We start from the raw sequence: 24535 nt of genomic DNA, 5'->3' as shown, positions 1-24535 counted from the left end.
TGATTAGAGCTTCAATTATGAATCTTATGTAGACGAAACGCTAACTAAATAAGTTGAGTGTCTTTCATGATTTTTTTGCAGGAGTACACTAACTTTAGCATGTTTAGTCTTCCATTTCCTTTCAACAGCGTCTGCAATGTCTGGACGATTTGAAATATTATTCTACATACTATCACCTATCAGGGATTTTTATTGATAATTTAGGTTGTCAGGACTAGTATTTATACATCCTTAGCATTGAGGTGTAAAATTTTAAATTCGAACAGACCACATTCATAAGTATTTTGTCTTTTTATTTTCTGCCTGACGCATACAATTTGCATTCATCAATCACTTTACATACTTTGTAAGCCGTTATTAAAACATTAGTGTTATCATAACGACATCGATACTGTTATATTTCTTGCATTGACTAAATTAAAACACATAAATTTTATTTAATTTAAATTCGTTTTAAACCAATAACATCAAATGACATGTTCTAAAGATGTATTCTTATTTTATGTGTTTTTCATTACTTGTATTGATTTTGTGTGTCTATGTATGTGTGCTTTATTGATGTGTATTCCATTTCCTACAGAATATAATTGGCACATGCATATCTTATCATTTACGCAACTGTGGTAAAATTATGATCTGTGTATTCTACATATAGATAGAATAGATGTATAAAAATAACACACTTGATAAAATGTAAGTAAACTGAATTTAACACTATACAAACATAAAAACTATAATAGCTCGTTTCAATTGTTTTTGTTGCACTTCAAAGTTGTTTTCCTCTTTCACTCGTTTTTAGCTTGTAACCCAGATTTTGATTTTCTCAATTGATTTATGACTCCTGAACACCGGTATACTGCTGTAACATTTATTTAGAATTTGTTTTTTGTCCTTTTTTATAAGCTTTGGGTTTTCAAATAATTTGGCCTCGAGCATCATTAAAGAGACATTGATTGTCGAAATGCGCATCTGGTGCAGATAAATTAGTAACATTTATGTTATTCAAAAAACAATTTAATATCGTAGTAGAATCAAATTATAGTTTGGATTTCACCCGAAAAACATTTGAATGTAAAACGTCTTATCAACGTATGATTTATCGATCAATAACAATTGAGGTAATTCTCCATCTTCAATTTTATCTTGAAAGCTTATGTGTTTTATGTTTGAGATGTAAAAGTTGAAAACTAGTCTTTTTTATTATTTTATATGTTTGTGTGGGCATATATGTTGTGCTCCTTTTTCAATTCATAATTATCGGCACAAATGAAGATCTGTCGGTTTGTCGTTGTGAAAAGACATGCTATTGTGATACGTTCTTATCTAAAGGTAAGTACACATAGATAATGGTCAGTATCCCCATAAATCTATAGGAGGTAAGATAATAACATTTATCTTACCTCCAATACATTTATGGGGATCTGTTTGGTTAATGGACTACAAGTGGTGACTATGTATATTTGATATAGGGTGTCACATGGTCAGTAACCATAAAGGGTTAGCAACCATATGGGGTTAGTAAAGAGTTACTTCCCTTTTAAAACAAAAAAGATGCCACAACCCTTTATAAAAAGAACAAATAAATACATGTAATAAACGATTGAAATACATTCATATAATAAATTTTTAGCTAAAAAGTTTTTATCGTTGGAATTTTTTTCGTATAGACGTATAGGATCTTAATACTAAATATTGAAGACTTGATCACTTTGATAGGCCGCTAGCAAAAATACCACATGTGTAGATAGTCGGTAAGATAAATTCGTTACACGGTGTGCTAGTGACCTAATACGAGATATAAGGGGTCAGTAATTTCCATATTGGGATTCGAGCTCCACTTTCACCCCATATGGAATTTGCTAACCCCATATATCTCGTATTAGGTCACCAACACACCATGTAACTATTAGTACACGACATATACACACATAATTGAAGCCAAAATCGTCATAAGATAAATTGTCAATCGCCAATCTGATCATAATTACTAGTCTTCGTATTCGATGTATACAATTAAAGAAATGTTTTATTTCACTTTTTACAAATAGATATTTTTAACATATTTGCAATGTTTTAATATTTTAAATATTCGACGGGTATTTTCTAATTATCGTTACCAAAATCACGTCATCTTCACCTCGAATTTGACTTATTGAATTAGCTCTATCCCATGGTTTGTTATATAGTTTTGGCATATATCTTTATCTCCTGTTTTAGCGTCATTTTAAAAATATGTATACGCTTCAGAGTGCAATAAAATACAAAAAGAAGAATTAGGAGGTGAAAAGAGTAATTGTTTTGCATATCATTAAAAAATCGCAGTTGCTGTAAATGACACGTTATTTGTCTTAGAATTTTTACTAACAATTGATATAAAGAATAACCAATGAAAATGTCGTAATATTGTCGATTAACGCATTGTAGGAATCATTTTTCCGTATCACACTCCATGCAGTGTACTGCCAGAAATATATCTTCATGCAAAAATAGATAACATGCCACACCCGTAATAGAACTGCTCTTATATATATTTATTATATATAAATTACTCCAAAAGAAAATTAATGAATATAAAAAACAATGATATAAACGAAATATTGTACAACATGTGTTAACATTTCATGTCTTTTATTTGAAAATCTAACATTTTGTTTACTACATTTATTAAGTAAACAATACTACATGCATTATTATTGCATTTCCAATAGGCCAAAAGACAATGCCACGTAATGTTAATAAACTCGGGTTTCGACTAACAGTTCCTCAATTAATCTAATAGACAAAAATCATCGTCATAGATAAAATCAATCTAATTAAAATTAAATCTCCGCAGCAACCAAGCATATTAAAAAATGATCGAGTGCTGCGAATAAGATTGTAGAGAAAATAATCTGTACACAATTAGCCATTTTCAAATAAAGTCTTTTGCACGACTTGCACAAGAACCTTTGTTTATCGATTTTGACTACAAATTCGTTCACGGCTTTTTTTATTTGAGTGGGTTTTTTTTTTACGTTTTAAATTTTGTCGTTTGTTTTAATTTCGATTTTAAGAAAGATATGCTGCATTTTTCAGTAAATAGTAACATTAAATAATGTGTCTCTAAATTTTTAGATATTTTATGTTATGAAATTGATTTTTCTAAGTAAATGAAAGTCGTTTGTTTAATTCATATAAATTTTAAAATACTCTACTCTTCCTCATTTATTTACTTTATAGTATACGATTTTATTGAGTGACCAGCTAAAACCAGCCTACTGGTGCGGTACTTACTGTGTATTGAAGACCAATTGGCGGTATAGTGATGTTTTCTGTTGTTTGATCAGGTAATTGTCTGTTTGACACATTACCCGTTCCATTCTATTGTATTATGTATTTATTGTGCAGTATGTGCTATTTATATCTTTTGAGATCTCATTCATTTGAATTGATTAAATAATCTGTTTTTATCTTCTCGTGATATCTTTAAAGACGCCTACTGTTTAAAACTGTATTACTCAATCAATAAGTTAAAGGATATAATCAACTTTACAGTGACCCTTAAAGCCATATAGACCATCCAAACAGATTAAGAAGATTAACACTCTAAAGGAATTGTAAGTAAATCATAAATAAATTAAGGAGGCTCGAGGGTACAAAATTTTCAGCAAAAATTTCAACATTGTTTTGTTATTACAAATTTTATTTATAACACTATTATCACCCCCCCCCCCCCTCTCCCTAAAAAAAACCAATTAGTTTTGGCCCCAGATGACTTTTAAAATGTTTATATCATTGAAAAAGCTCCAAATTGTCACCCTTTAGTGAAAAATTGTAATTTTTTGGCATTAAAATTGAAATGTCTCATTGGTGACCTATATTTTTTTATCATTTTTTTCAAATAAGCTGTACTGAAACTAAACTATTGTGAAACTTAAGGGATTTATGTAATTCATTTCTTTTTTTATTTCGATATTACATAGAACACACAATTAAAAAAAACAGTATTTATAATGTATAAGAGGAAGTTTTATTTTGCATTAGCTACTGTTAATCAATTGATGTATATCAATTTAGGTGTTTGTAAACGAACATTATTATCTTATTATAGTTTAACTATCTATGTAAGATTGACTCAAGTAACATTCAAATAGCAATTTGATAAATAGATTTCGAGTCATGATTCTTTTGAAATTTATGCGATCCCCCGCAGTTTGGACTTCGTGTATATACGTAAATTTATATTTATATCGATATTATAGAGGTAAATGTATCACTCCGTTAGGAGTTCCTGTTGTTTTCTCATGGTGGCTGCAAATATAGAGGACATCGATAAAAAGTAAAATCACAACAATACTGAACTCCGAGGAAAATTTAAAACGGAAAGTTCCTAATCAAATGGCAAAATCAAAAGATCAAACACAACAAACGAATGGTTACAACTGTCATATTCCTGACTTGGTACAGACATTTTCTGACCTAGAAAATGGTGGGTTGAACATATTTTTTTTATTTTCTGTCGTATTCTAAATGTTATAGTCAAGAATTCTTCAGTTTTAAACATGTATTTGTATTTTTAAAGTAACAAATAATCAACATAAATTAGATGGATCCCGTTATGATTGATTGGACGAATTTTGGCTTTGTTGTACGAAGTTCAAAACCGGCTTATGGTAAATTTATGTCGAAAAAAATGTGGATTTTTGGTGTAAGGCGTAACTGGTGCAGATGGGCCCGAAACGTGAAATCTATCAATTTCCTCTTGTGTTTCTTCGTATTTATATTTTACTTAATTTTTAAAAGTATGTTTATTTCATTTATTATACTGTACTAGATAGTATTCACCGCGCACTATTTTTGTTGGGGTCTTTGCTATATATAATTGTATGTTTTTTTTGGTAGCTGGATCCCAACGATTGACATATTAATCTATTATGTCTGTTTGGTTTGCTAAAATACTTGTGTAAACATAAGGGAGCTTTACAAGTTGGAGGATTTAGTTAGCTATTCAGGTTTATCCAACTATTTTGGTCAGATTGTGTAATACATCCAAAACTAGCAACAGAGCGTGTTGTTGTAGGGGGTCCAAATACAGCACTAACAACATATTCCAAAAGACCAAAAGAGTGAAAAAGTATATTTTGGCAAAACGCATTTGACTAACGGGTCGAACAACTGAAATTCTTAAACCCTGCTGACTGCCATTGACGATTGTCAAATAAATTGATCACAAGATGTAAAAAAAAAGATCTTTATTTTTATTGTTTTCTGTTTGGTATTAAATAAATATAAAGATCTATTCATAACATCACTAAAGAGACATTAATTGTCAAACGAATACGTCAAGTAAAACCCCTTTTTTGCCCAAAAATAAAGCATGGAGGCAGTAGAGTGCCTCCCCGTGCTTTAGGTTTATGCTCTTATAATATACTAGATTATGGAGTGTGTGTCCGAGCGAGAACTGCTCTAATTCATTACTTTAGGAATATTTATCAAAAAGTAGTATTTCAATATTCAGCCCCATTCTACTATTTAATACTGATAGTGTTTGACATTTTTAGCCGAACAAATTTATCCATTTTATATAACTTCAATTATTGTATGCTGGTTCATATTCTGGACGCCAATCTTTGCTCCTTTATTATATAATTCACTAACAAAACAATTATGAAGCTTAGAAATGGAAAATTACTAAATACTAAACTTGTTCAAAGGGTATCCACACGTCTCAATCTTCAAAATCGGTTATCTAAAAATACTACCATCGCTAACATTTTTAACAATAAAAATCGTGGTTACCCTTCTATCTATAAGTGTCATGCCAAAAAATGACTTACATGTCCCCGTCTTTCCACCAACAATACGGTAAGGTCCACGTTTAATGGTCGCACATTTTCTTTAAACTTTGAAACTGATATAACTTGAAAAACAAACAGTATTATTTATTTACTCACATGAAACAAACCGGGGTGTGGTATTCAGTACGTAGGAGAAACTGGACGATATTTATCTAAACGCACTCAAGAACATCTGTATCGTTTTAAAAGACCCAATAAATTCAAAAGTATCATTTACCAACACCTTAAGAAGCACAACCATCCTTTTAAATATTTAGCAGTTCAACCTTTAGAAGTTGTAAATAAGCAGCCTGGTGAATCGCATTCAAAGTTTGTAGGATCACGAAAAATAATTGAATTAAATTGGATTAAAAAATTACAGACAGTTTACCCTCTCGGTCTAAATGATAATATCATGGGAATTGGTAATATATCTAGAACCAATTCCGTTAACATTTTGGATATAGTTTCTAAAACTGTTCGTAAAAAACGTTCTCACGGTCGTAGAACAAATCGCAATCAAAGAAAATTTCGGGCCAATCATACCAATATTTCGGACCTAATTTCTATTTCAAAAAACAACGGCAGACATTATCTGTTAACAAAACTCTGTTCGCTACCGGTTAATAAGTTAAATAAAATTTTGGAGGATTGCAACACAATTTCATATAGCAGTCCTAAGTATGAAATTGTTCAAATTATTATGGCATATTGTTATTCTAAATTATTTCCCAAAATTGATCGCCCTGAAGATCATAAAAAACATTTTATTAAAATTAAGTATGTCAATAAAGGCTTTGATTTTGTAAATATTGCCGGTATATTTAACGACCATTCTGTTAAAGAACAAATTCCTGGATATTTTGACAATACTGAGCTACCTCTTATTTGTTATATTTACAAGAAATCTACCCGGAAATTTGTGTTTAATTATAGTCAATTGTGTAAAGATGTTAATATCAGTGAAAATACACCTACTTCATGTAATTGCAGTAATTCCGAATATATTTATGGACCCATTTCCCATGTTATTACAGGAGATCTTAACATCGTTCAAGACCGAGAGTTAAAATCATTCCTCAGAAAAGGACCTAAATATCGTCCCCCGTCAATTATTAATTGGAATGAGTGTCGTAATATCATCCACGACTCACTCCATACTTACTGTATGAAATGGATAAAACGGGAAAAAACTGACAAAAAATCTTTGGACTCTTTTTTTAATTCAGTAATGAAGATAGTTGATATACGTATTCAACATTTTAAAGAACATTTTACTATAAACAATAACCACAATAAACCTATTTCTCGTATCAAACATAAACTAAAAGAACTAGCCAAGGACTTTGTTTTTGTCCCGGCAGATAAAGCTGCTAATAATATTATTATTGTTTGACGTAAATTTTACATTGAGGTTCTGAAAAAGGAAATCACCAATTCACCAACATTCCAACTGACTCCATTTTCAGAAAACGAAATCTGTAACAAACATAAACTTTTAGCCACCGCTTTACAAGCAGAGCCAAGTACAATGAAAGTCCCAACTATGTATTGGCTTCCAAAGCTACACAAAACCCCTTACAAATATAGATTTATTTCGTCTTCAAGTCATTGTTCAACTACTAAATTGTCTATTCTTCTTACCAGCACACTTGGTACAATTAAAAACCTGATAATAAATTGTTCAAATAAGGCCTTCGAAAATAGTGGAATAAATTACTTTTGGAGTGTCAAGAACTCGTTGGAAGTACTTGATAAATTGCATGCTTATATTGGTGATTTTGAATCTGTTCAAAGTTTTGATTTATCTACCCTGTATACCACATTGCCTCACATTCTCATTAAGAAAAAATTCACACACCTAATTAAATGGGCATTCAAAAAATCAGAATGTGAATATATATGTTCAAACTCTTTTAGGTCATTTTTTAGTAGTAATAAACAAAAAAACTATGTTAATTGGACATGCTTTGATACTATATATGCCCTTGAATTTTTACTAGATAACATTTTTGTTCGCTTTGGAGATTCCGTATATCGTCAGATTATCGGAATTCCAATGGGGACTAACTGTGCACCACTTATTGCGGACCTGTTTTTGTATTGTTATGAGTTACAATTTATGACAAAAATAAGCAAAGACCCATCGAAACAACATCTGATAAACAAATTTAATAATACTTTTAGATATTTGGATGATATTTTGGCTCTCAATAATGACGACTTCAGTATGTATATTAATGAAAATTATCCTGTTGGACTTACTTTAAATAAAGCTAATACTAACAATGACCACTGCCCTTTTCTCGATCTTGATATCTATATCACTAATGGAAAGCTGAATACTAAAATTTATGATAAAAGGGATGATTTTTCATTTCCTATCGTTAATTATCCGTTTTTAGATGGTGACGTTCCCTTGTCACCATCTTACGGTGTTTATATATCTCAACTTGTACGATTCGCTCGTGTATGTAACAATGTTTTCGATTTTAACGAGAGAAATTTATGTATTACTGAAAAATTATTACACCAGGGTTTTCGATATCACAAACTAGTCAAAACATTTACTAAATTTTATCATCGGTATAAAGACATCATTCGTAAATATAGCTCAACATGCAGACTTCTAATACGTTCAGGTATTTCACATCCAATTTTTTATGGTAATATTCTTTATAAAGCACAAAGGTGTCAGTATTCACCTCAGAAACTTACAAAACCTTTGAATAGACTTATTAAGAAGGGATATAATTACGATACTGTTGTCAAGTCATTAAAGATTGCATATTTTGGCGTTAATATTGAGTCACTGATAAGGTCTTTGCATCGGAACTAAACACATTTATTCTAAAAAAAACAGTTGTTGGCATGACACGGGTTATGTTCTTCTCATATATGTTATGATGGTATGATACTAAACCCCTAACGGGAAGGATTGTGCCTGATGTTCATATGATGAAATCATAATCTTTCAGTCAGTTTAATTGAAGTCTGGAGCTGGCATGTCAGTTAACTGCTAGTAGTCTGTTGTTATTTATGTATTATTGTCATTTTGTTTATTTTCTTTGGTTACATCTTCTGATATCAGACTCGGATTTCTCTTGAACTGAATTTTAATGTGCGTATTGTTATGCGTTTACTTTACTACATTGGTTAGAGGTATAGGGGGAGGGTTGAGATCTCACAAACATGTTTAACCCCGCCGCATTTTGCGCCTGTCCCAAGTCAGGAGCCTCTGGCCTTTGTTAGTCTTGTATTATTTTAATTTTAGTTTCTTGTGTACAATTTGGAAATTAGTATGGCGTTCATTATCACTGGACTAGTATATATTTGTTTAGGGGCCAGCTGAAGGACGCCTCCGGGTGCGGGAATTTCTCGCTACATTGAAGACCTGTTGGTGACCCTCTGCTGTTGTTTTTTATTTGGTCGGGTTGTTGTCTCTTTGACACATTCCCCATTTCCATTCTCAATTTTATCAGTTTTACAAAATTGTAAAAATGTAAACTTTTAGTTATTTATGGTAGTAGAATGCTTCTGTTACATAAATATGGACTGTTTTTGACAATACAATGCACATAAATCGGGAACTAGCATCATTAAGTCATGCTAAGATGCGGCCACTTTCATTTTTGACAAAAAACATATAAAAAGTGACATTTTGGGGCATTTCTATAGATTTTTCATATTTGAGCTTGAATCGGAGCGTTTTTAATGACTAAATCAGTTAAAATCTTTCACTTAAACTAATTGAATCAAATGAAATAGACACTTAAGTGTTTAAAAAGTGTCCAAAATTTTTTGTCAGATGATCCTGAAATTTGAGACCAAAATCGGCCCTTACCGGACCTACTCCTTTTGATATGGTGTACGAATTTTAGCACCTCATGTTTGTGGTATACAATGTTTGGCACACGTTTATTGTTTTCTGTTTGGTATTAAATTAATATAAAGATATATCCACCATTTACTAAATTTGAGAATGCCTGTACCAAGTCAAGAATATGACAGTTGATGTCCATTCGTTTGATGTGTTTTGTCGTTTGTTTTTGCAATTTGATTAGGGACTTTCCGTTTTGAAATTTCCTCGGAGTTCAGTATTTTTGTTATTTTACTTTTTGTTACATCTTGTGATCAATTTATTAGTAAAATAAGTGAAGACAGGCTAGTGATGCAGTACACAACAACTTAGACCGCCGGAATGTATTTTTATGATTTTACTTTTTATCAGCGACAAAGGCGGGCTTATAAGAACTTATGAAACTACCTTCTCTAATGTATTTTTTAATACTTTTTTAGTCTTTTGAACGTTTTTTATTGGCATGATTTTGTCAGTTCTTTTCGACTTGACATAAAACCTGCCCTGTGTTTTTTATGGCTCAATCCGCTTATACGTCGAATCGAGCTAACGTTTTTCATTCTATATAGTTGTGCTTACAAATTAATCAAGTAACTTATAATAAACGTATTTATTTTGATGTAATTGGACAACACGCAAGGAAGGCTAGTAACAATATAAATGTAATAATGTATTTTGCAGTGACGGATATTTTTTTTTACTGTAATAGACATATTATTACTTTGCTATTCTTTGAAATTACCAATAACAACCGCAGCTGTGTTCCTAAAAAAAAGAGAGGCAAGCAATACTAGTAACAAAGGGAAATTCAATCTAATATGTCGAAACAAAATTAGAATTCCATGGCAAAAAAAAACACAACATTTATCAAAACGCAACATTAAAAACTATAGACTGAGCAACTCTGAATCCTAACAAATAACCATGCTTGAGGCAATATTGTAAATGGTGCTACTTTAAATTCATGGTCAAAAATGATGAAAGACGGGAAATGTTGACAGCTACGAAGATTGAATTGAAAAAAAATGTACTTTTGAAATAAAGTTTAAATTAAAGAGATACTTATTTAAATTAAGACCTTATACAGATCAATGTATGTAGTGAAAATTTCTGTAAAATGAATTGATTTTAATATCCTATTAAACAGAAAAGGTATTCATCCGGCAAAGTCCTTTAAAATAAGTTGTGTGCTCTTATCAACAAAAAAATGCAGAATTATTGTCAAAACTTGCATGTATAGGAGTATTTAAACTTTGAGAAATCAAATTAAACAAAAATAATATTTCATAGCACTGTATTTTAAATAATATCATATTTTGACGAAATTGAACATGTTCCGTCCGATAGAGTGTTTAAGCGATTAATTTGATTATTTTCTATTCAACTCTTATACACTAAAGAGGTAGGCCAGTACTTAGGGGATTTATAGTTAAAATAAGATATGTTCGTGAAATATTTATATTTGCATTTCAAACTAACTTTATGTTGTGATCTGTTTATTATCAGTTACAATCAATTATATACATGCATCTTGATATTTAAACAGGGGATGGTAAATGGCAATCTCCGGAGTTTGTTCTGTCCCGACGTAGTCGGTAAATGGATAAGTTCGAATTACTCGCCATTGATCTAATAATTCTAATTACGATAACAGTGTGAACTTTGTATCAGATCTGTTCTCTGAATGTCAATGTAATGTTCAAAATATCGTCTATTTTTTTTTTAATAATTTGTAATGTACAGCAGACGATAAAAATGAAAACACAAACACGATTTTATAACAATATTACAATTTAAAGTATGTTAACAATCAGATCATTAAAAAAGTAAACTTATCGACAGACAGAAAATCTCACATCTTAGATAAGAAAATAATCAGATAAATAAAATTTAAATATCTATGCTTTTATATATTTAAATAGCGTTTATACTATCAAGTCTTGGTCGATTTGCTTAATACAAGTGTGGACACAGATCAGTGTGGTTAGTTATTATTACCTACATTTTTATTAGCATGTTTGGTTGTGATGTATGAGTTGGCATTGTGCAGGATTCGACTTAAGTCTTATTTTAAGTACTTGTCTAAGGTAAGTGACCATCATATATTAACCGTCCATCTGATGGAAACGACAACTTTTCTAAATTATGAACCTACTTAAGAAATTGCTGTACTGCCATTTACAGACATGAAATGATTGTCTCGCATCATGGTGAGGAGCTATAAGTTTCAGTTGACATACACGCCTTCATGAAAAAATCAACTAACAAAAAAAAGATTCTGATTAGTTCCTGTATATATCGGCTGAGATACAGCTAAAGTTATTTAATGAGATGAGTTTCAGACGTTTCTGGTCTCAGGATAAGACATTAAATGTGATAAAATCAATTATGTGTATTTTAGTTCCGATCATTTGTCATTGATTAGTGTTCGTTTTACACTGAAAATCAATATGAAAGTATTAATTATAAATACGTGTTGACTTGTTTTGTTAATCTGCAATGTGTACAATTTATTTTGCTAAAATATGTTATCATACAATGTTTACAAAAATTTAATATTCAACAGAGCAGCTCATGTTTGTTTCTAAGAAACATCATGACTGCTGTTTTCCATCGTTTGATGTCTTTGAGCGTATAATTCTGCAATTTGATAAGGGACATTCCGATTTGAAGCCCGGTATTTTTGTTATTTTACTCTTTTACTGATCTAAATCCAATGAAAACGATAACTTTTGCTCAGTTGAGTTGAAATACTGTAAATTCAGAAGTAATAGCGTGTATTTATTCTTGCGATTTTGTCATTTTAAACTTCAAAGGGATTTCAATGTTTATGATTTTGTGAAAAATCCTGTTTAATTCATATAAATATTTCAAAATTCGAATTTAAATCATTGCGTTTACAACTCTGTCGCATTTTTTGCAATAATAAAAGTCTCGCATTAATTTCTGAATTTACAACTCAACTGAGCAAATGTAAATCGAATACACGTCTTTTGGACTGTTGGATAGTTACTAATCATTCCACATCTGCTGAATATTTTCCTGATGTTGTACGCTTAGCTGTATATTAGAAGAGGTAATACGATGCCAGTTTTACCTTTGAAGATAAAAAGGCACTTTTATGCATTGCCATGGTGTTATTTATACAAGTTAACATTTGAAATATTGGTGAGTTTTTTAATACATATTTCATATTGAGTAGATATATTTATAGATGTTAGAACATAAATTGAAAGCAGCAAATAGATAGACCAAAAAGCCAGTGAAATATGTCGAAGGTAAATTGTTACAAACTATTATTTTTTTTCCAATTAGTTTCAATTTTGTATTGAATAAAATTGTTTTAAACCTACTATTTTTACCCCAGAATGACTTCGATTAAATCGACATTCTTTTTGTTTGGGAAGATGACTCGAACTGATTGAATGTTAGTGCAGTAGCTAAGCTTTTACAAAAACATGCAAATAAGTACCTCATCTCTGATGCCTCGTGATTAGAAATTTCACGGTCTATCAACGTAAAAGAACCCATGTAACTACTATTGAACGGTTTCACATATGGCTTGCCAATATACAGTGTAACTTGACTAATCCGGCACACTTGAGGACCAGACAAAATTGCTGATTAAGCAGGAAGTCTGAATACTGAGGATTTTTTTTTTTGCAAGGATAGGCATATTTTGGGACCATGAAAATGTGTCGGTAAAAGCAGTATGTTGGAATACTCAGGTGTCGGAAAAGGCAGGTTACACTGTATATGCTTGATAAAGATTAATTTCTGGTGTTATTCTGTAAGTAACTGTTAATTTTCAGCCTCTTTTTAATAAATTTATTTTGGATAAAGCGATAAGATTTTTATTTTGGCGATATATAAAGTTGTCTAATTATAAATTATTCATACTCGCATTAAATTTTAATTCAATAACGATAACTTTTAACTTTTGTATTCTATAGATCTTCAATGATCCAATACATGGAACAATCAGGCTTGACCCGTTACTTGTTAAAATAATTGATACACCTCAGTTCCAACGACTGAGAAATATCAAACAACTCGGTGGGTGTTATTTTGTGTATCCTTCAGCGGCACACAACCGTTTTGAGCACAGCATTGGGTAAGTGAAATATGGATTAAAATGTTTCTTGAATCTGAAAAAACACAGGAAATTAAGGCTTGTATCTTGTTTTGTGATAAAAGATTAGTACAAATGTACTTTAAATATTTTATAAACAGATTTTGGGTTTTCAGTTTGGAAAACACCAAACTTCAGAAATAAAGCAAGCAAAAGATCCAAAAGGTTTATTGACACTCTAATTTGTTGAATTAATTCCAACTGGCTCATGACAAACAAACCAAAAAACAAACAGACGTCAAACAGTCTGTATGAATGTAACAATATGTTTTATTTCGCATTAATGTTAAAATAATCTGTAAATCTCACAATGGTATGCATCATTCATTAACTGTTTCTGGCTAAATAAAGTAATTGATAATAACATGTTACTATTCAAGCTCTGCGTTTGATATATTTAATGATGAACAACACCTTTTCACCAAAATAGTTTAGATTTTTGTTTCTGTGCTATAATTCGGTACAATTGTTCTGGGTATTGATAATAATTGGGTTTTGTGTGGTTTTTTTTTATCCGTTACACTTCATATCTATAAGTACTAAACTGCGTTATACATATCATATATACAATTTTATACAATTTTATAACATCATGATGATGGTCTTTACAATAGTACACTCATGCATACTCTTACACATTACAGCATATCAATTTGATTTCTTCTATTTCTTCTTTTTTCTTCTTTGAATTTAAATTCTAAATAAAGAATAAAAAAAGTAATAAAAAACCTTTCTTATTACATTTCAAAACATAACAATGTTATCATGTTCTATCAATGAAATTGCTGTATGAAATCTTCAATTACGAACTACAATTACTGATATTGATATTTATATGCCTCACGGAATTGAAACACTTTCAATTTAAATTTGTTCCTCAATGTGCACAAGTTATCCGTCTATAGTATGTTAAGAGTTGTGTGGAGTTGCTGCTATTTTTTTAACAATGGCTTTTGTGAACCCCTTTGAACCTATTTGATAAAATAAGCAAACATACTCTCTTATACTAAGATTATCACAGTTATATTTCCATGACTAAAATCTACAGATCTAACGTTGAAACTAATATTGTAAATTATTGTAAGCACTTGTATAGATATTTTTATATAGATTAAACTTTTGGTTTCCCGTTTGAATGGTTTCACACTAGTAATTGTTGGTGCCCTTTATAGCTTGCTGAACGGTGTGAGCGAAGGCTCTGTGTTGAAGGCCGTGAATAGAGCAATAATGGTTTACTTTTATAAAATGTAACTTGGATGGAGAGTTGTCTCATTTGCACTCAAAACACATCTTCCTATTTCTACTTAGAATCTGGTATAAGTAAAAATTCTACTAGAACTTATAACCAATTCTTTTGTTTATTTATTCAACTTAATGTCTAAATTGATGCTACATTTTTTTAAGATGGAACTCTTTGGTGTATTTTAAAGTGAAACATCTAGCTGGGTTTTTTTCAAAGATAACTTGTAAGGTATATACATATTTACATATTCAGGACATGTTTCTTAGCCAGTAAATTAGCGCACCAATTAAAGGAACGACTTGACCAAGACATAGAGAGGTTAGAGAAACATGATGAAACGAAAACATATGCTAAGAAACTGGAAAAGGCGAAAATGATACCGAATGACTTATTGTGTATAGAGATAGCAGGCTTATGCCATGATATAGGTATGCAAAAACATTAGACAGGTACCAATATGAAATCAAAACTATAATTTGAAAAAACAACATCACAATGCTTAAAATATTTAAAAGAAAAGAACTTGTCCACTTTTATACAGATAAAATAAAGACTGAATAACTAATTTTCAAATACTATGACGTGAAAACTCAGTAGATAATAAGCAGTATACACAATGCTGTTTGGTAAATACGTTGAAGTATCTACTGTATTCGATTTAGAATAAGGGATAACATGGCTAACCGATTGAATTCTTTTCTTTTTATTATGCAAAATTGATATACGTGATTTACCTATCATCATAATGTAACATTGCGCCTAATTGGATTCCTAACTTTTTGTAATAAACATGCATTATTCAATGCCAAGACTTTTTCAATAGTAGTAGTTATAAACATTTTGTTATGTAAGACACACGACAGAGTTCAAACATCGTCACTGAATTAAAAACAAAAACACTATGTCTATGAAGCGAAACATTATGGCAGCTGGTATAGTTTAACCTACTGACGTATTAAATGCTTTATATATATTAAACGTAGGTTTGACGACGTAATACGTCTCTCTCTCACCAAAACAAGTGTTGTTATAAATTCTCTCTTTTTAGGACACGGGCCATATTCACATTTGTTTGATCGATTGTTCAACAAAGCGATGCAAAAGAAGGACCCAAGTACAGTGGCATGGAAGGTTTGTAGTTACAATCTTATGGATATTTAATATTATAACCTTTCTAAACTTTAATGTTCGGGTCCTATTTACATGTATTATTTTCTACGTATAAAACAATCACATGTTTAGAATATCAACAATGGCCTAATTACAGACGTTGAGGTTCAGTGAATGGACATAGTTTTCATTAGAATAAAAGAAGACATAATTTTGTTAAAGATCATGTTTTCCTTTGTATTTACCATCATCGGGAACGATCACAGTCCAATATTTGAAAGTATATATAAGATTCTAACATGACGTCCTTCAAACGCTTTGAGTACACACCCGTGGTAAAATATGAATATAGTTCCGATTGTACTCCCACGTCATATGCTTTTTTGTGAATGAGATACCCGACGTCATAGAACAATGACGTTAGAATGTAAGCATTTTACGGGAAAATACACGCTTGTGAATCCGAAAATCATCACAAGGAAACATACACAAATGATGCTAAAATGTGGCAAAAGCCCTTTATTGTACATCATATAAGACATATAAATAAATTATCATTCAAATTCATCCAAAACTGTCCAAATACATTATTTTAAATAGTTTAAGCATGTCACTAATGCAGTTTGCTCCGTTCTTTTACGCTAGTTTATTAGTGCGTTTATTTATGGGAACGGCAAATATTTGCCTACACCTAGAGCGCTTCGATCCAAAAGAATTGCCGTATGTGTCCTATCAGAATCGAAATAATTCATGGGGGCTTGAATATATCTAGATTTTACCACGGGTTGTCCCTTTATGCCGATATTTTACCCCTCGCTATCGCTCAGGGGTAAAATATTTGTCATAAAGGGCCAACCCGTGGTAAAATCACGATATATTCAAGCCCCCATGAATTATTTCTTAATTCTAACATGACGTCCTTCAAACGCTTTGAGTACACACCCGTGGTAAAATATGAATATATTGCTTGGGCTGTCCCGATATTGGTGAATGAGGTAATCGACGTCATAGAACAATGACGTTAGAATAGAAGCATTTACGGGAAAATACACGCTTTGTAAAACCAAAATTCATCACAACAAGGAAACGTAATCAAACGATGCTAAAATGTGGTATAAGCATTTTTTTTATACATATAAGAAATATAAGTAAATAACCATTTACACTAATCCACAACTATCTTAATACGTTATGGTAAACAGTTTAAATCATGTCACTTATCCAGTTTGCTCCGTTCTTTAACGCCAATTTAATAGTGCGTTTATTTATGGGAACGGCAAATATTTGCCTCTACCTAGAGCGCTTTGATTCAAAATAATTGACGTATTTGTCCCATTAGAATCGAAATAATTCATATTTGTCATAAAGGGCCAACCCGTGGTAAAATCACGATATATTCAAGCTCCCATGAATTATTTCTTAATTAATTGAAAGAGCTGTAGATTTATATAAACAAAATAGACAAAACTAAAAACCAAATCCATTTAAAGTCAACTTCGCCTGTAATTTGAAAAAAGGTGAATTTTAAATAATACCAGTAGCGAATTGCTGACTACTAAGGTGATGATAACACCGGGAACTGGAAGTCTACCAGTAGTACTGTCGACACAAGATTTGAAATTGGATGATGTTTATTATTTATTTTGTTTTCTGTAGATGTTAAAACACATAAAAAAAATCTACAATATCAAAGTATTTTCTTTTAAATGAGTGTCATATGAGTCTATTCTGGTTGTCTAACAGAAATATCATATAACGTATATACGAAAATTAAACGATTTTTTTTTTATTAAAACTGTATCTGCTGAGACAACAACATATTTGTCACGGTAGCAGGACACATGTTTATATAATATGGATTTTTTTTAAAGTTAAAGTTTAAGTGATCATAGACCCATTGAACATTAGGATCATGATGTATAACAACCTCGCATCCATCAGTTGTTTTAGTGATGACTACAAACGACCTGTTTGAGTCGACGTTTTCGGAAATAAAGTTATAAAAGAGATGCGAAAGAAACCAAAGGCATAGACAAAGTAAAAAGTCGAAAACGAACAAACAATGCCATTGCATAAAAAAAAACGAATGGTAACCGAGCTTGCTTCACATGAGTCACCTGCCGTCTTATAGATTAGACAATCACGGTACTTTTCTATCCGTTTCTAGTTCGTTTCTGAGTGTGTTACGTTTTAATGTTGTGTTGTTGTTCTCCTCTTATATTTAATGCGTTTCCCTCAGTTTTAGTTTGTAACCCGGATTTGTTTTTTTCTATCGATTCATGAGTTTCGAACAGCGGTATATTTCTGTTGCCTCTATTTGAAACGTTAAAAAATCATTTTTAAAGGGTAAATTACTGGGTAAATCTTTATAATAAAAAATAAGTACAGAAATATGGACGTAAGTCAAATAGAAACAGACGCATGCATAGTTTAACAGTGAAACGACGAACAGACAAAACTCACACAAATTGAAAACGGAAGATATAATTAATTCATGTGCTCCGGAAGGATTAGCAGCTCCTTGACAAATAGTTATACATGTCGTGTTACTCATTGTAATTTTAAATAGGTGACAATAATATAACATTGATACATTTGGTGCGTCTGAACCGTATTTACCAATTTTTAATACAAGCGTATTTTTTATCTTAGCATGAAGATGTGTCAAGTAAGATGATAGACCATATGATTGCCACAAATGAGGATCTTAAAGACGCATTTGTAAACAAATTTGATACGGATTGGGAGGATAGAAAAGAATTCATAAAAGACCTCATCGAAGGAAATAAGGTTGATCAATCTCTATAAATATTGAAAGTGCACATGTTTCTATGTATTAGCAATGTTCAATTATGGTGATAATTCAAAGGAAAAAAAATAAGCTAATAGTTTATGCTTTCTTTTCATTTAGTTACAGGTAACTGAAAAATACAAAATATTTTTGGTAAATCTCTATGATTTTAAAAGTTCCTCCAATTTAATATTGAGATTATATTGTAATTTCATGAGCTATTCCCTTTCCGTAAGGCATTCTATATAATTTTAATCTATAACCAGACATATACTAGTATTCCAGAAACATTAAGTTATATGTGTCATTCCCTGCGTTGTGTTTTCGTAATTTTAAGCAAAGTTTACTTATTCACATCTATGACTATGTGGTTTCAGACTTAGCAATTGTTTTTGGATTCTTGATCATGATATTAATGGTTGATAAACGTTATCATAGCATTTTCCTCTCACAAATTACTCGTCCTCGAATGTAATCGGAAGTTTCCATATCATAGTGTAATTCGTTTTCCAGGAGAAACCAAAGATTAAGAAAGAAAGATACTACATGTATGAGGTAAGTTCATAGGTGTATTTTTTTACGAACTCTGATATTTAAACTGTTGAGGGCACACTATACCAAACTATATTGAAAGTAAACGTTACCAAATATTGTTAAAATAATCGTTAAAAATGTTTACTCATACGAAAATTTGAATGACGCCAATAATAGTTATCAAAGGTACCAGGATAATAATTTAGTACGCCAGACGCGGCGCGTTTCGTCTACATAAGACTCATCAGTGACGCTCATATCAAAATATTTATAAAGCCAAACAATCACAAAGTTGAAGAGCATTGAGAATCGAAAATTCCAAAAAGTGATACCAAATACGGCTAAGGTAAACTGTGCCTGGTATAAGAAAATCCTCAATAACATATATCTGTAGAATAAAATTAAAATAAAAATTTTCGTATAGCAAAATAAGACATTTTCCTGGTAGGATCTCTAAATATTTGATAATAAGTTGCGTATATTACACAAAGATATTAGTGTGTTATCAACAATCCGCAATATATGGTGTAAATAACAGTTTGATTTGACAAGGCTTTACTAAAATTTAAAAATTTGAAGAAAAAAAATGAATGTTTTATTTCGTATTTTGTACATGTCAAATAATTGGAACACATTCCAGGTTAAATCCACCATGTTACGTAAGGAAATACTTATCGGAATGTATGCAGACGTTTTCAAAACAACGATATAATTATTGAATATCCGTGTAAATGCATCCTCAATCCTCGAAAATTGATACATACCAAAATAAATGAATCTACGGTTAATCTGTCAACTAACATAATTAATAAATGTCCTCGTTTAGAGATATAAGTTCTACCTCACCTCCGAAAAAAAACTAACAACCAAACGCCAAATTAATCTCGAGTCGAATTTTTGAAATTTGAAACCTTCTTCAGACTAAGATTTTAGTGGACAATGTGTTACAAATATTATCCTTGTCTTTGACATTAATTGTAGATTGTAGCAAACAAGCGGAATGAGATAGATGTTGATAAAATGGACTATTTTGCTAGAGATTGTCATGGACTCGGAATGAAAAGTAACTTTGACCATCTTCGTTACATCAGTCAATGTAGAGTGATGTTCACCAGTGATAAACCTGATGAAACGACTATTGCTGTTCGAGACAAGGTTAATATACAATTGTTTATACACGTTTATATACATGATATAGGATACTATCCAAAAAGGTCTCGACATTATCATTTTATTGGCCCCGAGTACACTGTAGATGCATTTATTGTCGAAATGCACATCTGTTGCAGTGCAGTATTACTGGTACCGTTAATTTTATCATATGAAAGAACTGGTATATGGGATTTATCATCATATGTATACTGAAAGTTTATTTCAAATACCTTATTAAAATGTTCACTTTTTTTCTACCAAAATTTGAACGTAATCTTAGATTACACAATTACTATCATTTAAATGTCAGTAAAGATTAAATGTACAGCACAAAAATAGAGAAGATACTGATATGCCTTTTTAGTTTTTTCTACTTTTTTTTTAGGTCTAGCCATATGTGTACGTGCCAGGTCCGAGTTCAGAACTTCATCAGTGATTTTTTTTTATTTTACTGTTTGTCCTTTTATCCTGTGTGATATATTGGTGATGGGTCATTTATCGACTCTCCAGACAAATTTAACCACTACCTATAATACAGATAAAACTGTAATATACAGTTGTAGACAGCATGACTTGTAGATCATTATAGAGTGTACTGTTGGCTTCATTCCTCATTTGCCTATACAGAAATACCCTGTTAGTTATAGTTGTATCCTAAACAAAACACAATATGACAATACCTCTTAATTGCTTGCTTGATAACTTATCCTTCACTGCAGGAAGAGCATAATCTGTATGAGCTGTTTCACACCCGAATTGGACTTTTCAGAAGAGCTTACTATCATAAAGTAACAAAGGCAATAGAGATAATGTAAGTAAGAAAATCTTTGACGAAAACAAAATATTGTGATTGGCTATAAATAAGGCAACAGCTGTATACTGCTGTTCAGTAGTCATAATTCAATTAAGCAAAACCTAATCCGGGTAGCAGATAAAACAGAGAGAAACACAAAAAAACGTACTAAACAATGGAAAATTTTACAATAATGAGGTCTATTATTCACATTTAAATTGTCAATGGAAAGTAAAAACATAGTCACATTGTTGAACATTTTATTTAATATCGAATGAAATGGTAATATTATGAATAATATTTAATAATCATAAATGTCATGTTTATGTCTTATTACTTGTCATATCTGATAAAATTAACGGTACCCATTTTCTTGCACCAGATGCGCATTTCGACAATACATGTCTCTTCAGTGATGCTCGTGATACAAAATATTTGAAATCCAAAGCTTATATAAAAGATGAAGAGCTATAATCCAAAAGGTCCAAAAAGTATAGCCAAATCCTTGAAAGGAATCAGAGCTTTGCATGAGGGAGATACATTCCTTAATTTATAATAATTTCTAATAATAATAAATAATAAAGATATTTCTAAATTGGAATTATAATTTATTTGATTTTAGGTTCACTGATGTTTTAGTAGAAGCCAATGATCACCTCTTGTTTAAGAATAATAGCGGGTAAGACAATTGAAAGGTATAATTCGTGTAATATCTAAAAACAAAATGTCACTAGCAGCATAGTTTTTATAAAGAATCGTTAGGCACAAAACATCCTAAATCGTACGTTTTGTCTGGATGATAATGAAAAGGGGCGCTTATCATCTGTAAAACACATAGTAAATAAAGGCAACAGTCGTATACCGCTGTTCCAAAGTCATAAATCGATTGAGAAAAAAATAACGGATTTCAAACTAAAACTGAGGTAAACACATCAACTATAACAACGAAACAACGAAACAACAGAAGCACTGAAGTGCAACAAAAAACAAAACGACAATGAACACTCAGAGAAACGAACTATAAGATTAAAACTGCCATTTTCCTGGATTGGTACAGGTCATTTTAAGAAAAAATGGTGGGTCGAACCTGGCTTGCGACTAGCTTAACCTCGGGCTTTTATAAAAACAGAATACAACAAAACAGACGAAAACAAGTCTTGAATAGAACACACTTACCTAAAACGAAACATTATAAATAAGCTATATAATTCGCTTTATAATAACAGATGACACTGACTTATGTAAAAGAGGGGCGAAAGATACCAAAGGAACATTCAAACTCATAAATCGAATATAAACTGACAATATTTTGTAACATTTTGTTATTTTTTACCTCAAAGAACATTATTACACATCTAGTCTTTTACATTGTCATGAATTGACTCGGATAACAGAGTTAGTTCGAGTATCTCTGCTATTACCAACTTCTACACCTTTTCTGTAAGTGTCTCTTTTATCTGACTTTGCATGTCCCTTAGAACGTTTTAGTTTTTAGTCAGTTGTAATGTTAGTTTGTAATGTATGTTTACACAGGTTTGACTGCTGAGTACCTATTATTGTCACATTAACCTATTATATCTGTTTTGATTGCTCACCCGTTTTTTTCAATTGAACGGAACTATAGACAACTGTCATACCAGCGAGAAGTTCAACTAGCTGTTCCACCAGGTTTAACCCACAATTTGATTTAGTAGATTTTAAGGACTTTCCCTTGAATTTGCCCTGGAGTCCGGTATTTTTGTTATCATGTTTTGTTAGTTACTAAATTCATTAGGAAAAAAGTTCAGTAAACACATATGATTTGTTAAAATTCATTTTTTTTAATTATTTTAAAATTATAAAGCTATCATTCGGACGTAAAAATCAAATTATCTTCCTCACCGAATCTAAGATACATTTGTTGCATCTATATTAATCATGACACATTTACTAAACGTGTTGTGTCTGATTGATAAACACATAATCTGGTTTACCAAACCTTTTATGATTAGAATATCGTGATTTAGGTGGTACCTAACACTACAGGGAGATAACTCTGTAAAATCAGCTAAACGTTTAAATTACGTCGTGTTGTGAAGGGAATATTAAGCTTCTCAATGATCAAAATTAATGTTTGTCAAACTGCTATATAACCAGTGTAATTTTTCTGATAAAGTGGTTGGTTCAAATATTTTGAAATTTTTATATTTTTGTCAAAGGGTCAAAGTAAATACTTTTTCAAAATTTTATGAAAATTAAACGAGCCAAATTGATTTTAGTGAAAGTGTTGGGTACCACCTTAAGATAATTGAATTCAATTTCTCATTTTTAAAGAAAACCTGTTAAGATGAGTGAGGCCTGGGAACACCCAGAGGTATATGAAAAGCTTACTGATAGCGTTTTTGATGAAATTTTAATGAAAGACGGTTCGGATGAACAACTGAAAAAAGCTAAAAAGTTGATCAACAACGTTTACAAACGAAAATTGTACAGCCTGGTCGATGAAACGTTACCAATGACTGTAAGAAATATTCTTTTATTCTTTATTATTTATAAATAAACTCATCATAGATACCAGGATTGCAATTTTGTAATTGCCCAAGATTGACTGAAATATTTTAACAGAACGTATTCTGTGGCACGTCTTTTTTCAGTGTTTTGCCTACAACTCCTTGATACAAGTGTTTACAATTATGTCGTGAAATGATGTTGATAAGATCAAATGACTGTGTGAGATTCATATTATTGGTATAATAAGGTGTGAAACAAATGTGAAGATATATATGAAAATCATTAAATAGTGCTACGTTGACGTCAAATCATATTTCTTCGTAATCAAATTAGACGAGACGAATTAGAAATAACTTGAATAAAACTAAATAGAATGCAAAACAATTAAAATAACTACCCAAAAATACTAATTAAACCTTTGGCAACAAATAAGGGTATGAATATCTACACAAAGGAATACACAGAATTTGTTTTATAAAGGCCTAATGTCCACCATATATTATTATAACTGTCATATTTTAAGTGAAAACAAAATTAAGTGTAACTTATACGAAAAGAAAATTGCAACTTTGAATGGACACAGTATCAATTATTTGCAAAAATATTCAATATGGT

At 31.0% G+C, this 24535-nt stretch overlaps 1 protein-coding gene across 1 annotated transcript; it reads left to right on the top strand.

The window, feature by feature from the left end:
• The first annotated feature begins 603 nt into the window (after positions 1-603).
• LOC139525259 (deoxynucleoside triphosphate triphosphohydrolase SAMHD1-like) lies at positions 604-23969 on the top strand. Its single transcript, XM_071320458.1, has 13 exons — positions 604-693; positions 3220-3326; positions 3535-3596; positions 12890-12953; positions 13629-13789; positions 15303-15478; positions 16099-16181; positions 18813-18950; positions 19465-19506; positions 20467-20640; positions 21357-21448; positions 22053-22109; positions 23744-23969. Exons 4-13 carry the CDS (start codon positions 12945-12947, stop codon positions 23967-23969), a joined length of 1158 nt encoding a protein of 385 aa, XP_071176559.1. The 5' UTR covers positions 604-693; positions 3220-3326; positions 3535-3596; positions 12890-12944.
• The last annotated feature ends 566 nt before the right edge of the window (positions 23970-24535 follow it).

The sequence above is a fragment of the Mytilus edulis genome, chromosome 5 (assembly GCF_963676685.1).
Source record: "Mytilus edulis chromosome 5, xbMytEdul2.2, whole genome shotgun sequence".
Taxonomy (NCBI): Eukaryota; Metazoa; Mollusca; class Bivalvia; order Mytilida; family Mytilidae; genus Mytilus; species Mytilus edulis.
Note: the sequence above shows the minus strand (reverse complement) of the source record. Positions and strands in the feature narration are given on the sequence as shown.